General features: G+C 32.8%; 1 protein-coding gene across 11 annotated transcripts in view; it reads left to right on the top strand.

The window, feature by feature from the left end:
* RIMS2 (regulating synaptic membrane exocytosis 2) overlaps positions 1–17268 on the top strand; it is a 589248-nt gene that overhangs the window by 148532 nt on the left and 423448 nt on the right. For 8 of the 11 annotated variants that reach the window (XM_036830452.1, XM_036830455.1, XM_036830447.1 and 5 more), the window contains one exon: positions 5056–5067. The exons of the other annotated variants lie outside the window; for them this stretch is intronic. In XM_036830452.1, the coding sequence (XP_036686347.1) occupies positions 5056–5067 (12 nt within the window). The remainder of the gene's footprint in view (positions 1–5055; positions 5068–17268) is intronic. 11 annotated transcript variants of the gene reach the window in all.

The raw sequence follows: 17268 nt of genomic DNA, 5'->3' as shown, positions 1-17268 counted from the left end.
TTTTAAACACATTCTTTTCTTTAATGGCTAAAGCAGATGTACAATGCATGTTTGACAGGCCATAAGACAGGCTGTTCTAGTTAGCATAAAGTTCAAGCCAAATCATGTATAAGCCAGAGTGACTTATACATGATGCTTTCTTTGGGTATCCCTTGTGAATTAACCACTAACTCTTTTGTGCCTCAATGAATTCTACAGACTTCTAATGTATTACTCTTAACATTTATTATTATTGATTGATTAAATACTTGTTGAGTGAATGAATGGAGGAAAGAAATTGGGTGTACTTATCATGGGCATGTTATTTTGGGACAAGCTTTGTCTTTTGATCCAGCTTCTTGCTGCAGCTCAGCACTGTGATGATGTTTTCTTGAAGATGGCGGTCCAAACTTGTGGATGAATAAAAAGATAAACTTATACTGCCTATACAGCAGTATGTAATTCTTGCAGTTCTTGAAAAAAAGAGTCCAGGCTTGAGAGAGAAGATGGAGTATTACTGTAGTGATGTGAAAGAGAGGTGGTTTTGGATTGATTATAGAAAGTAGGCAAGAAGAGAGAGACAGGTGATGGTGGTATAATTCTGGAGAATGTACAACATCGATATATAGAGAGGGATATATCTTTTTGGCAATACAGATGAGCAAGTAGTAGGAGAAAGACTGAATATCTAGAGAAGGAATCTGAGGGGAGCTGACATTAGTTTCCTAGGTGACTGGGGAACTAATGAAAAGTTGCACAAAGAATAGTTGTTGGCAGATGAAATTGCCATATTTAGTCTGAAATGGTGCTATGACTATCAAGAGGAAATGTCAGAGAGGAAAGAGAACAATACAGCCAGTGATAGAAGGTAGATTAATACTTAAAGTACATTGATCTTGGGAAGAGGCAATGTGATTGCTTATCAGCAGAAGTGGTAAGACAGTAAGGATGGCCATAGGGAGAGCTGATTATGAGGAAAAAATGCTAAGTATAAAATTCTTTTAGAATGTAAAATACAATAAATTTTTAATAACTATTTAAAGTAAATTAAAAAATATAATTTGTACTATTAAAATTTTAATAAATGCTTTTGGACATACTCTAAGTTATTATTAGAGTTTTCATGTCTAGTAATTATGACCTAAAATCATTAATTCATCAATTAAATTATAGAAAAGATACATAAAGCCAACAGAGGACACTGGCATTATATAGAGGCAACGCTGTGTGGTGGCTTCAGCTCAAGTTCTGAAGTGAGACTAAGCTTAAATCCCAGCTTTATCATTTACCAGCTATGTGACCTTGTATAAGATGCTTTGTCTCTCTGCCTCAGTTTCTTCATCTATAAGTAATAGAAGTAATAATAGTACATATCTTACAAGACTATTGTGAGAATAAAATGAATTAATATTTGTGAAGCACTTAAACGTGTACCTGGCACACAGTGAGTGCTTTAAAAGTGTTTTGCAATAATTTCTATGCTATTAGATTTCTTCTTACCTAACATATATGTCAGGTACCATGCAAGATGCTTTCACATATGTTTTCTTATTCAATTAGGTAATCATATTTGTAGATTGGATTAGTATATTCCTTACTGTATACCTAAACTGAGTCTGTCATTATGAATATGTATGTAAATATATATACCTTATTTTAATCTTTAATCTTTGAATTGACCATTTAGTCTTTTCTTTTTTTAAACACAGACTAAGCATAAAGGTGAAGTAAATATCCAAATGATTCAATTGAAGATTCACTTTTAACCATTTAAAAATATCCAAGTTTTCCATATGTTTAAAATTAAACTACTCTTCCACAGCAAGTTAATTTTTATATTTCACAGGAGATTTTAATCAGTCTTTGTCTTAAGGACCTTGATAATATTTTATATTTATACGTTACCTTTGTTTTTCAAGCAGCTCAATTCCAGTTTGATTACTGATGAGATTAAAATCACTTTTGACAAATACAGTGAAACTTCTGACTTAAATTGTATTACGAAAATCTGATTAGAAGAGACTACTAGTCCTTTTGTTTTGAATTTCTTTTCTTTGGAGGCTTGCCAGTTCAAAGAGAAGAACCATTTTGATTATGGGTCATCTTCCTCATTTTTCTTTTTTCCTTTAAAAATTTCCTTGGGAGATTTTATTCACTTTCATAGCTTCAGATTCTGTATGTATGCTGATGATTTACGGATATGATTTCACTAGCCGGATTATTCTTTTGAGCTCCAGATCCACCTCTGTAGCTGCCTACTGAAAAATCTCTGCTTGGATATATTAATGGGCACCTCAGATTCACCTTGTTTATACTTGAAGTCATTATTTTCCCCCAAATCTGCTTCTCCATGTGTTTTTTTCTCTCAAGGAATTGTCTCCTTATCCTCCTGGTTGCTTAAACCAGACTCTGGGAGTCCTCTACTTCTTCCTCTTCCTCAATCAAGTCATAAGGGGCCTTACTTCTCAGTATCTCCTAAATCAGTTTACTTCTCTCCTTTCCTCTTGCTACTACTATAGTTTATACCACTATCACATTTGTTTCTTACCCCAAATATTTCAACAACTTCCTAACTGGTCTCTCTGCTTCCAGACTTATCTTCTTCCAGTCTGTCTGCACATTTTAGCAAAGTAAACACTTTATAAGTAGTAGCAAATAATGTTATGCCTTATTTATAAATCATATGGTAGATTTTGTATTTATTTTTTATCCTTATTGAAAGATAGTGAAGATATAATGGCAGAGTAATATTCATGTGTATATTATAGCTAAGTTTTTCATGTGTATAACTAAAATTGGACCTGTATTATCTGTTAAGAGGGATTAACTATTAGCAAATTCGTTAGATATGACTTCATTTTTTTCTTTCTTTTTAAAAAAATTTCTGCAATGTGAGTTATTTTGTGCAAGTATTGTGCTTCTAAGCTTTTGCCAGATATTAATATAGTTAACCATGGAGACTTTAGTTCAAACATGTCATTCATAATTTAGTCATTTCCAGCTACTTGTGTCCAAATATGCCAAGCATGTTTGTGCTTCTGTGCTTCTTGCATATTCCATGTTCTTTGCATAAAATGTTCTCCCTCACTAGTCTTGCCGACATTCTCTTTATTACTTTAAAGGCCTGCTTACATCTCAGAAACTTTCTCTTATTCCTTTTTCCAAGTCTTGCTATCTCCTCAATCATTTGTGTTTCCACAGTGCTTTGTTATTCCCTTGCTTTCAGACATCTGTCTATTCCACAGTAATTTGTTCATTTCCCTCTCAATACATTTAATTCCTTGATGGCAGAAACTGTCTTACTCATTTTTTAATGTTTTATAAATCTAGTGTAGTGCCTGATACATATATATGAGTGCTCCATAAATGATTTTTGTTGGACTAAATGGTTAGCAATAATTTTCCTTGACTGTGTACAATAGCTTTTATATGATCTTTTGTAACAAATGAATCAGTCAAGAACACAGTATTGTAAAGGATGCAATCCTATCCCTTCTACACAATATCCTATGTTTTAATCAGTTAGAATATCAGATATAGAACTGTGTGTCAGACACTGTATTGAGAGCTTTTCATGTTGTTTAACTCTGAGAAAACCATATAAAGTAATTATTAATTTCCTGTTTTGCAGATAAGGAAGTAAAGGCCTAGAAAGCTTAAGAAAATTGCATAAGATATACAGCTAGAAATGTTTCAGACAAACAGTGATACCTCAAAACACATGATTTTAACTTGTAATTTATATAAGTTCTTATAATATATCAGGTCATTATTATTACATTATTAATTTTACTATTATTATCATTATTTTATATTTAAATAAAGAGGAATGCCACATTTTAAAACTTTACCATATTTAAATACGTTCTCTTGACCAAATCATGTATCTTATTTATTTATTTATTTAAATATTCTTTTCCATTATAGTTTATACAGGATACTGAATATAGTCCCTTGTGCTATACAGTAGGACCTTGTTGTTTATCCATTCTATATATAATAGTTTTCATCTGCTAATACCAAACTCTCACTCCATCCCTCCTTCACCTCACCTCTCCCTTGGCAACCACAAGTCTGTTCTCTATGTCTATGAGTCTATTTCTGTTTCATAGATAAGTTCATTGCTGTCATATTTTAGATTCCACATATAAGTGATATCATATGGTATATATATATCCTTCTCTTTCTGGCTTACTTCACTTAGTGTGATAATCTCTAGGTCCATCCATGTTGCTGCAAATGGCATTATTTCATGCCTTTTTATGGCTGAGTAGTATTCCATTGTATGTATGTACCATGTCTTTTTTTTTTTAATTGGAGTATAGTTGATTTACAATGTTGTGTTAGTTTCAGGTGTACAGCAAAGTGATTCAGTTATACATATACATATATTCATTATTTTTTAGATTCTTTTCTCAGAAGTCATGTATCTTATGTATTTTATTTTCTACATTTATGATGTTGGGGAACTATGACCCCAAATTACCAATTGTAATCAATAATATTTTATTTTTAATGACCGTTTCTACTTATTTATTCTTTTAAGTTATAAAGTTTAGAAGACTTAAATTAATGGGACAAAAAAACTTTTAGAAGCAATGTGCATAATTCATATAGAATTATATTTTGTCTGCTTTTGATAGTATATGATGAAATTAAAGATAAACAGTGATACTGTGTTTTATTGTCTTTGTACATAAAAGCTTTATTCCTTAACGTTTTTCAGTTTCTTTCTTTGAGTTAATTGAGTGTTTAATTAGGATTTTATTTGTCAAAAGAGCATTCTCCTTTTTCTGATGTTTGGGTATTTACTTGCTTTTATAGAAATTATTCCATTTATATATCTTAATATATTCTAGTATATAGCATGTTCTTGCTTGAAATGTATGGAAAAATTTTCCTCTTATAATGTTTATATTTCAGTCAAAATGTAATTTAGACTTTTTCAGAAGTTTAATTTCACTATGAAATGAACTCTTAAAAAGTCTTACTCGTTTTAAGAATGGGATTAATTATTTCTTTTTTGTTTTGTCTTTTCTGTCCTTTCTAACTTGCTTTCGTGGATATTCACACCAGGAGGACAAAGTGGTTAGAGTCTTTTTTCTGTCTGATATTATTTTTTTTCTTATTGTTATTATTACTAATTTTAATTTTGTAGTTACATTTAATTTATATATACTTTTAAGTGTTTTGTTACAGTTGTAGTGCATGACAATTGCTAAACATTAAGATATATTTTAAGCATGCTATCTGAATTTACTGAAAAACACATTTTATTATAGATGAAATTTTGATTATTTTACTTGATTCTTAAAGAGGCTTGCCTTTTTAAAATTTAACGTTTTTTTAAAAGAGATCTTATAACATTCCTCATTGTGATAAGAATTCCTTTAATCTTATTATGTTCCCTAAACTAATCGTTGTACTGGTCAGAGTTTTTAAAATAAGGTTCTGAGTTAGTATAAAGATTCAATTTTTGTAATGAGTCACAATAACATTGAACATGGGTTTTCTGAAGTTTATATTTATAGTTGATTTAAGTATTTAGTATATCTTAATTTTTCTTAACAATATGTTTTAGAGATTGGTAAAATGGTAAAAATGGTAAAAAGATTGGTAAAATCTTATATCCTCATGTTGAGTATTAGATGTAATTAAAATTTAAATATAGGAATATAAAATTTGACAATACACTAGATTATAATAATTTGCTAATGTCTGCCTTTAGAAGTCTGATTTGAATTTGGATCTGCTCTGGAGCCTGGTGACTTCCTGCGAACAAAGATAAAATCTTTCTATTCTGATTCTTTACGATGAATCAGACTAAAACTTGAGGTCTTTTCAAACTTTCCAAATTCAAACTGGCATAAAACCCAAAGAGAACATCCTTTAGCTGAGGTCTTCTAAACAGTGCCTTCTTTTTTGTCAATTGGAGCCTTTTCATTTCTCTTCAGTCTTCAGTTACTAGGTTGGAGATAAGGTAGACATTGGCAAATACTGACATGAGTTTAGAATGAACTCTCTGAGCAGAAGAAAAGATACTGTGCATCATCTCAATCCAGAGCAGGTCCTCTAGAAGACCTGCCAGCTTTCTACCAGTCAACTTTATTAGCTGACTCTCAAGTAGTACAATTTAGGCAATTCAAAGCCTTTTAAAATCTTTGGTGCGACTTTTGTGTCCAGAGTTAACACAGGATATATAATGGTTTGATTATTGTCTGTAGTTTTCACAATGAATTCTGACACCTATCCCAGCAATGAGACATACAGTGATAGCTAAGCTATAGAAATGACTTCCATGTACTGACACAATTTCATAATGTAACAGTCTATATTTTAAGCCATGGATTGACTAACAGATAATACTAATTTTATGTGGATTTGGAACACTGCGGTTAAAATATAACAGGCCTTTCAATGATACTCTTTCTGTAGCACTGGTCACCAATGATGAAGATGTTTTATATCTTCACCATAATACTGTAGGCTCTAGTCACATGCAGCTATTGAACACTTGAAATGTGGCCAGTGTGACTGAGGAATTGAACTTTCAATTTAATTTTAATCAAATTTAAATTGTCATAAGTGGCTAGTGGCTAAAGAAAGCCCAAGTCCGGATAGCAGACATTGTATGACTATTCAATCTCTAAGGCAATTCCCTGCACACATAGTAGCAGTATGATGTGTATACTATCAGTGGAGATAAAACTGGACAGAACATGAGAAGGGTACACTGTCAATGCCAACCTCATATATAGTCAAGGAGGATAATGGACAAGGGACATCCTTTCAAAGGGCAGAACAAGGGAATCTGAATGACAACAGTCAAGGAAGGGAGAACCTCCTAGATTGCTAAATCAGGACCTGCCAGATAGAATAACCAAAGAAATTTAGGTGTTGTTTGTGTAGGGATTGCTGTTTGCTATGGACAATTGGCCACGGTATATTTTTCATTCTTCCTGTTTTTGAATGAGAGTTTTCGTTGCAGTTATATCATGTTGTATTGGGTGTGTTGAGAACAGATAACTTGTCTTTCATTGTATACAGTGATTTACAATATCAGTTGTTAATAATAATCTGCACTAGACTGTGATGGAAAGATTTGTTCTTCTTCACAGATCTTAGATTCAGAGCTAGGTTTTATAACTAAATGAGAGTTGGGAATTATCTCCCTTAGGGAGGGGGGGAATGTGTTACATGTAAACTATATGTATGGAAATTGTGAGTAGTTGAAAGCAGACTGTTATAGACCCTGTTCAATCACTATCCTAACAGACGTTTTCAATTTCCTTCTCTCTTGAAATCCCCAATAGTGGGACTTGAAAAATACAAAATCGATTAGTTTTCCTTGCAACTGGGAATGGCTATGTGACATAGTTCTAGCAAATGAGTTGTAAGAAAATTTATGAGGGCTTCTAGGAAGTCATGAAAAAAATAAAGATATAGGTGGTGCTACTTTTTAATGAAAAAGTGGTGTTCTGAGCTTCACCAGCATCTTGTGAAGATAAGGGAAAAGCCAAGAGTATTTGAGTCATTAGTTATGACATTCTTGAGCGACTGATCCAACACCATCAGACACTTTTCCCGAATGTGAGAAAAATTCCCATCCCCAATTTGTTTCTGCCATCAATAGTCAGATTTTCTGTTTCTTATAGCCAAAAGCATTTCTAAGGAAACATTACTGGAGATGCAGTATACAACAGGGAAACCATATGAACATTTAGGGTTGTTCTTCAGAAATACAGAAGTAGAATAAAGAAGTACATGTTGATCATTGCCCAGATCTATCTACTTTTGCCTCTATAAATGTTTGAAGAAGCAGGATCACTTAACACATCTGCTCATATGTTACACAGAACTTACCTCAGGTTGCAAACAGTAAATTAGTATGAATATTTTGGTCTTAGATATTGACTATTTCATTAATATGAATTTATTCTATTTCATATATAGAATCAAAGTAAAGGGGGTTGAATTTAAAAATATATATATAATTTAGATGTTTCTCAGATTTTTTAGGATGTGTGGAAATAAACTTTCATGGTGAATTATTTTCCATAAGTTAGGACATATACCTAACTGTTCATCTTTAAATAAATACTGATCTACTCATGTCTAGTAAGAGCATATAGTGAAATTATAGTTTTGGGAACAAAATGGTGCTCATTTCACTGTCTAGAGACAATATTATCTGTTTATATAGAGACCATTTTAATGAGGATCTTAAATAATTCCTCTTTCTCTTTTTACAAGTTATTAGTTCTAAGATACCAGTATCTCTTGAGACAACATTTTTGACAGGTTATTGAGCTTTACTGTAAAAAATAATGTTATTAATTATATTGTTATTGAAATGAAGGGTGTGGAAGGATGATATATGATCTATAGTATTTCTCACATTTCAGAAGTATAGAGGTTATCTGTTGGGCTGCAGCTGCAACTATGATATTCAGAGCAAGTTGCTCTTTGTTTTTACTGCAGTCTGATACTTTTTCTGATTTAAGCACATTATTCAGGCTTCCATACCCTATGTGTTTATGTAGCTGCCCATTGTTACTCTCATATGGAGTTGCAATTTAGCATATACTTAAAAGTACTTTTCAAGTTATAGTATGTTTGATTATTCCATTTCAATCTGGGCAATAGCTAGGGAGCTGCATTCCAGTAAATATTGCCTTAACAGTGGTAGATTAATTTATTTGCTTCTGCATTTCTATTTAATTACAATATAACATGTATATGACCTTAATAAAATTGTTCTAGAAATTGAATATAATAGCTCTGTCAGGGCCAACTCTTATAATAAAATTACAGGTTTAAATACTACTACTACTATTCTGCCTCTTTTACTGTTAGCCTGACAAAGACCAGAATTCTTACATGTGTAAGTGAACTTTGAAAATCTAATTCTCTTATAAAAAGGGATTAAAAACTTACACTGTGAAAATCCTGTGAAATAAAATATGCCACAAGAAAATTATGAAAAACATATGACAAGTGAAAATACTGGTACAGATAACATGCTGAAGTCTTATAGTAGTTGATGTTACTAATAAGAACTGATCTAAAGTGACACTCAGTTTGGCTCTGATAGAGTTCAGAGGATGTTGGAAGACTACAAAGTATATTTACAATTGCAGCATAGATAACTTCTCGAGAGAAGGGATAGATCATATGTTTTGATTATGTATTGTGCTACTTTTCCATCTCTTGGATAACTTTTTCTCTGATCATGTTATTCCAATCGTGTATACCATTCCATCCAATCTATAACTGAAAATGAGACCTATTTCTTTATCCTTTGTGGGAGTCCCATCACTACTAAGTGCTGTGAATGAGAGTTTTTGAGCTCCCGAAATAGAAGAGTGCCAGTGGCTGTATGATGTGATGGATTTGAGAGCTGAGAGTTAAAACTGAGAATTGGTGGTTGAATAAAGAGCCAGGATGACAACCAGTTTTTTGCATTGAATGAGGATATTTGTGCTGAAGCCAGTAAGTATATAAAGGATGGAGGGCATATTTGGGGCAGGGAGGGAAGGCACAGTGAGTTTAATTATGGAGATAGTGAGTTTGAAGAGCTTTTACAAAACCAAGCAAGAGATGTTTATTAATAATGACAGCTAACATTTATTAGACAATCATTATGTGTAAAGAGTACTATAGTAAACTTTTTTTTTTAACATGATGTCATAAGATTGTTTATAGCTACTTTTATTTTTATTTATTTATTTTATTTTTGGCTGTGCTGGGTCTTCGGTTCGTGCGAGGGCTTTCTCCAGTTGCGGCAAGTGGGGGCCACTCCTCATCGCGGTGCGGGGACCGCTCTTCATCGCGGTGCGCGGGCCTCTCACCATCGCGGCCCCTCCCGTTGCGGGGCACAGGCTCCAGATGCGCAGGCTCAGTAGTTGTGGCTCACGGGCCCAGCCGCTCCGCGGCATGTGGGATCTTCCCAGACCAGGGCTCGAACCCGTGTACCCTGCATTAGCAGGCAGATTCTCAACCACTGCGCCACCAGGGAAGCCCCTATAGTAAACTTTTTAACATGTATGAATTCATTTAATTCTCATGACAATTTTCATCTAACAGTGAGCTGTAGGAGAAGGCCTAATAGGGGCTGAGGTGCGATGCAACATAGTTAAGAACACAGACTCTAGTCTCAGAATTCTGAGTTTAAAACCAGGTTCTATCACTTTGCTAACTATAGTATTTGGGCCAGTCACTTTATCACTTTAAACCTCATTTTTCCTCATCTCTAAAATGGAGGTAATTTAACAGTTAACAGTGCCTAACTCGTAGGGTTATTGTGTTTGATCATTATTTTCTTCCCCAAGACTCTGAGGACCCTCTTTCCTAAGTGCAAAAAGGAAATTAAAACCCACCATCATGTCCCAAAAATAAATAGGAGGATTTATTATATTTTAACAGAAAAGGTGAAATAGAACAAATATATGGTATTGGCTTAGTGATTGTCCTGTGATATTCTTAGTCATTGGGTCCAATGGTGATCTACCAGGTCCTGGAGGTATTCTTCCCCTATTGGCTCTGCTTGGTTTCTCCAAGGCTTTGATTTAATTCATCTGACCAGGACAGAACCAGGAGAAAACTTGCTATGGGCTAGTTCTTCTTAGTATGGAGCTGCTTGTGAGTCCACTTCCCTGGCAGAATAAACTCATTTCTTATTTTCATGATCTTCTCCATTTTCATCTTCCTTTTTAGCAGTCTCTGCTCTCAAATGCCCCTCCACCTGAATGGCACTTTCAGTCTCTTAATTCTTTCCTCTGGTCCCATCCTATCCTACATTTCCTATGTCTCTCTAGACTCTGGTTCTTCACCACTGCCATGTTAGAGTATATACAAAATATTTATGCTTATTTTAAAGAAAATTATTATGTATTTGGATAAGTAATATTGGGATATGGTATAAAATTCAAAAGATACAAAAGTATATATAGTGAAAACTAAGTTTCTTTTCCATCCCTGGCCCTCAATTCCCCAGTTTCCCAGTCCCTCAGTTCTTTTCCCCATAGGCAACCAGTTATCATTGTCTTCTGTATATTCTGACAGATATTATATAGACATATGGCTTTTACACAACTGTTCTGCACCTTAATTTTACCTCTTACTTGTATATCTTGGATTTTTTCTATATTGGTGCATATAGAATTATCACATTTATGTAAATGAATTCATTATTACTTTGTATGGCTATGCCACAACTTACTTAACTGGATTATAGCTAATCTTTTGCTATTATAAACATATTTTTGTACATGTCACATTGCATATGTGCAAGTATACCTGTAGGATAAGCTCCTTGAAGTGGAATTGTAGAACGTTTCAAATTTTGTTCAGTATTCCAAATTGCCCTCTCTAAAGTTGTATTAATTTCTCTTTCCACTAACAGCATATGAGAATGCTCGTTCCCACATCCTTGACAACACAATGTATCCAGCTTTTTAATCTTCACCAATTTTATTATAATTTTACTTTGCATTTATTTTACTATGAGTGATATTGAGCATCTTTTCATGTTTAGAAGCCATTTGTGCTTTCTTTTCTTTGTACTATCTGTTCATGCTTTCAAAGAAGAGCAAGGCTCTGCAATGTGTTTGGGTTTTGAAATCATCAAAAGTACCTTTATTATTACTATGTACTCATATTGAATGAAGATGCTTTATCAAACACTAGATGTTTCACTATGTTTTTAAATATAGGGTTGAAGAACAAAGGGGCTAGAATAAGGTAGAAAAAATACAGTTCCACTCTGTTTTAAAAAATTTTATGATAATTTTCATGTTTTTTTTCCTCATGACCATTGAGAAACAATTTTATCTAGCAAGCTCATTGCAAAAGTAATTTATGTCTTAAATAAGTGCAATTTATGAACCATTACTGTTAGCCATTTTAACTGTGTTTTATGACTTCCCTGCATTCATTTTTAAAATGTTTCAAATATTTCTAAAAACTTAAAATATATATAAATGTAGAGATGGGATTTATATTTTTAAAGATTAAAGACAGGTTCTGTAATACATCTGAAAGCTGTTTTCTTCTTTGATACTAAGTGTCAGGAAACATAAGGGAGATAAAACCCATGATGGGAGGTAGGTTATAGGAAAATCCCACTTGAACTGACACATTTGATTTTAGTCTAATGAGTTCAGATAATGGGTATTTGTAACTAAGGAGGCATTTACTAATAAGTCCCTTTAATCAAAATCCTATTCCTTTAGTAGAGGGAGACTTTAGTTCTGATTTCATATTTTTCCTTATCATGTAGGGGTTTGCATTTTTCTTATTCTTTACTATTCTTTGCTCATTTGTATTAGTTTTTTTTTGAATGAGTCTTTTTTATGTTAAATAACGTAATTCTTTATGACATATGCTGCAAATATCCCAGTTGTTCCTTTTTCTTTTATTTGTTTATATGTAAGAATGTTTAATTGCCTTGTAGTCGTTTATCTTTTTTTTTTTAATATGGATTTTATATCACACATAGTAAAACCTTCTCTACGCCAAGATTCCAAAAACAAATTCTCCCATATTCTATCATGGCTTGTTTTTTGTCAGGGGGAGGTATTCAATTTTTTTAAATATCGAGGACTTCAACTTACTCAGAATTCATTTTGGTGTAGGTTATATGGTATAGATCAACTCTATTTCATATTGTGACCCCTTTGTCATAATGTCATAATGTTATTTATTGAGTGATTCATTTTTTATCCCTTAATATACATAGCCACCTTTTTCACATATGGAATTCCCATATGATTAGGGTCCATTTCTAGTCTCTTTAATCTGCACATTGATTTTTCTATTCTTGAGCCAGTACCAAGTACAACATGGTTTAATGACTGTACCTTTTCAATATGTGTTACTAATACCTTGTAGCCCTTGTTCAGTGGCATCTAGGGAGTGGTGGGAGTGGGCCACCCTGGCCACAGGCAGTATGAGGTGGGGGAAGTGTTGTCTGTAGAGAATATTAAAAACAAAATAAGAAAGCTAATAATAATTGGCCTGCTTATTATTATCTCCATGTTCAGGCAATTCTAAACCATTTAGTAATAAAATACTCCTTCCCTCTGGGGCAGATTACATCAAATCCCTAACCCCCTTCCACTGGAGCTAGTTTCCTCACAATGCTCTTCTTTTCTTTTCAAAAATTTCTTGGCTATTCTCTATTATTTTTTTCTTTTTAAAGAAAATGAAGTGTAACTTACAATCAAACGCACAGGATTTAAGTACAGTTTGATGAGTTTCGAAAAGTATGTGTATTCCCCTGTAACCATTGCCCTCACCAAGATGTATATTATTCCCATCCTCCTAGGAAGTTCACCCCCCTCTCCCAATAGGCAATCACCTTTCTGACTTCTGTTACCATAGATAGCTTTGCTTGTTTCTGAACTTAATATTAATAGAATCATATGGTATGTACTCTCTTCTTTCTCTCAATTCAAAGTCTAGCGACGCATGTTATTGCCTGTAGCAATAGTTTGTTCCTTTTTATTGTGTGAATTATGTGGATATACCACAATATGTCTAGCCACTCTCCTGCTGAGGACACGTGGATTGTTTCTCCCCGCCTTTTTTGGCTATAATTAATAAAGCTGCTATAAATTTTTGTGTTATGGGTTGTTTTGTGGGCATATATTTTTATTTCTCTTTGATAAACACCTAGAAGTAGAATTGCTGGGACAAGAAGTTAGATGTATGTTTAACTTTTATTACAGACAGTTTTCCAGAGTTCATGTGCAATTTTACACTTCTATCAGCAATATAAGAAAGTTCTAGTTTCTCTACAACCTTGCCAGCATTTGGTGTTGTCAGTCTTTTCATTTAATTTATTCTAGTGAGTATGAAGTGGTTTGGGTCTTATTTCCATTTCCCTAGTGACTAATGATTTGAGCATCATTAGTGTCTATTGGCCATTCATATTACTTTGCTTGTGAAATGTCCGCTTAACTGTTTGCCTGTTTGAAAAGTTCATTTTTTTCTATTTATTATAGTTTTGCAGGCATTCTCCTTATATATGTTCTGAATACAAGTATCAGATATATATATTGAGAATATTTCTACCAGTCTATGGCTTGTCTTTTCATTTCTTAATGGCATATTTTTGAGAATAGAAAATTTTTTTAAATTGAAGTATAGTTGATTTACAATGTTGTGTTAGTTTTAGGTGTACAGCAAAGTGATTTCAGTTTTATATACTTTTTCACATTCTTTTCCATTATAGGTTATTACAAGATATTGAGTATAGTTCCCTGTGCTATATAGTAGGTCCTTGTTTATCTCTTTTATATATAGTAGTGTGTATCTGTTAATCCCAAACTCCTAATTTATCCCCTCCCCCCTTTCCCCTTTGGAAACCATAAGTTTGTTTTCTATGTCTGGGAGTCCGTTTCTGTTTTGTAATTAAATTCATTTGTATCATTTTTTAAGATCTCATGTATAAGTGATATATTTGTCTTTGTCTGTCTGATTTACTTCACTTAGTATAATAATCTCTAGGTCCATCCATGTTGCTGCAAATGACATTATTTCAGAGAATAGAAAATTTTAACTTTTATGAAGTCCAATTTACTAACCTTTTCTTTCATGGTTAGTGCTTTTTGCAGTCTAAGGTATCTTTGCCTACCCCAAAGTTGCAAAGGTATGCCCTTGGCTATACTTGCTTATTTATTTTTCCTTCTATATGTTAGAATTAATTTGTTTAGTCCTAAATAAATCATATAGGTATTTTTTTTACTGAGACCACATTTAATAATGGAAAAATTAGGAAAGAATTGTCATTTTTATGGTATTAAGTCTTCATATTCAAAATTAGAATATGATTTTTGATTTATTCATCTTCCCATATATCTCTCAGTAGCATTATTTATATTAATTTTGCATATTTCTCAATAGTTTATTTTAGAATTGTAAGTGAAATAGTCCTTTTTTTAAACTTATTTTTACATAGGAATATATTGATCTTTGTATGTTCACAGCCACCTTTCTAAATTATATTGTTTATTAGAGTTTTTCAGTTGTTTCTTTTGAGTTTTAACAGTACAAAACCATATGACTTGAAAATAATAATTTACCTCCTCCTTTCTCATTTATTTCTTTTTAAATTGTATTAACCAGAACCTTCAAAACAATCTGAAATAAAAATATATTCACATATATAATTAGAATAATCTATATAAGTTGTCATTTTGTTGTTTTTTAAAATTTACAATTGTATAATTACTTTCAAGTTCTCCCCCTGCACTCACTGCCCCTGTGCAAACATGTTTTCCATTTCCAGTGCAGAGTTTTTCCAGTTTTGTTTAGAGGTTTCTTGATGTACCAGTTTCCTACTTCATGGTCTTTTAAGGGTTATACACCATCCAACTCTCTTTCTTGTCTTTTGCTAAGTTTTGGCCAGCTCCAATTCTAAGGACAGTCACTGAGACATGTTAGTTATAAGAATTTTGGGCCACTTAATGAGGAAGTGGTTAAGATGGGGTGGGTGTATGGGGATAAAAAGGCAGATTTTTGTTTTTAACCTGATATAAAATTCATACAAAGGCCAAGGAGGACATTGAAAAGAAATCATAAAATATTTTTCTTATTGATTTTGTCTTTATTTAGGATTTTTTTCTTCATCTATTGATATCTTCACATGATTTTTCTCCTTGAATCTGTTATGTGGTAAATCAAAATTCTTGATTTTCATAAGCAGCTTTGCATCCTTAGGGTAAAATTCACTTGGTTATGATATAATATTTTAAAAAAATATTTGGATTTTATTTGCTAGTAGTTTGTTAAGGATTTCTCTGTTTATGTTCGTGAAGGATATTGGTGTGTAATCATCTGTTCTTCTCTGTTCTTTTCTGGTTTTGGTTTTAAGGTTATAATGATCTCATAAAATGAATGGTTTTATTTCTCCTCTATTTTTCTGAAAGAGTTTGTATTATTTCTTCCTTAAGCGTATGATAGAATTCACCAGTGAGGCTGACTGAGTATAGAGTTCTCTGTGCAGAAGTTCTAAAATTATGTGTTCGATTTTTTAAAAGACATATAAAGCCGTTCAGATTATCTCTTGTTGTATGTTTCTGTTGAGTTTTGTTTTTGAGGGAATTTGTCCATTTTATCTAAGTTGTTGAATTTGTTGCCTTTAAGCTGTTTGTTATAACCACTTGTTAACCATTAATGTTGATATGATCTGTAGAGATGTCCCTTTTTCATGTTTGGTAGTGATAATTGGTGTTTTCTTTCTCTCTCTCTGTTTCTGTCTGTCTCCACAATCAGCCATGTAGTGGTGAATCAATTTTGGTTTTACTTATTTATTTTTTGTGTTGTTTTGTTTACTTTTGAGTCAGTTCTTTTCTATTCTTATCGTTATTATTTCCTTTCTTCTACTTGCTTTGGGTTTATTTTGTTTCTTTTTCTAGGATTTTAAAGTAAAAGCATACCTTATTAATTTTATTCTGTTCTTTTCTAACACAGGCATTTAAAACTATAAATTTCTTACTAAGAACTGCTTTAGCACATACATTTTGATAGGTGTGCTTACATTTTGTCATCAGGTAAAATATTAAAATTTCTTTCCTTATTGATTTTTTAATTTGATCTGTAGGTTATTTTAAAATATGTTGCTTTATTTCCAAGTATTTGGGTACTTTTTAGATATCTTATTGAGTTCTAATTTAGTGCCATTGCAGTCAGAGAACACCTCTGTGAGGTTTTGATCCTTTAGGATTTACTGAGACAACATGTGTTGTTTCTTGGTGAATGCTCCATGTGTACTGGAGAAGAATGTGATTTCAGAGGACCTCAATCTATGGGCACCTTGTAGCCATTGTTGATCGTGTAGCTCTCAAGCAGTTAAAAATTTTTTTTCTTCCAAGTTTTTTTGTAAAATTTTTGTCCTGGCATCAATTTTCTTGATAATTTCTGGGTTTGTGGGTTCCTGGATCATGCTACAAATTACAAAGCTATGTGAAGTGCAGGACAACGTTTTGAATTCTCAAGGGAATTTCTTGTTAGTCCATCATATAAGCAGAGATATACTTCCTTGTGCAGTAGCTTCCTAATTAGTCTCTGCTTCCTTTCTCCAACCCAGTCTGCATACATCTGCTTGGGTGATCTTTTTCAAAAATGCAACCATATTGTCATTCTTCTGCTTAAGTGCTTTCTCACACAGTTTCTTTCTGGGGCATACAGGGAAGGTGATTCGTGATCTGGCTTCTGTCTCTTTAACATCATCTCCTACTCTTCTCCCCCTCATTGCTTTTTATCCCAGGCATTTCTGTCCCTGAA

This window comes from Balaenoptera musculus, chromosome 17 (genome assembly GCF_009873245.2).
Source record: "Balaenoptera musculus isolate JJ_BM4_2016_0621 chromosome 17, mBalMus1.pri.v3, whole genome shotgun sequence".
Lineage (NCBI taxonomy): Eukaryota > Metazoa > Chordata > Mammalia > Artiodactyla > Balaenopteridae > Balaenoptera > Balaenoptera musculus.
Note: the sequence above shows the minus strand (reverse complement) of the source record. Positions and strands in the feature narration are given on the sequence as shown.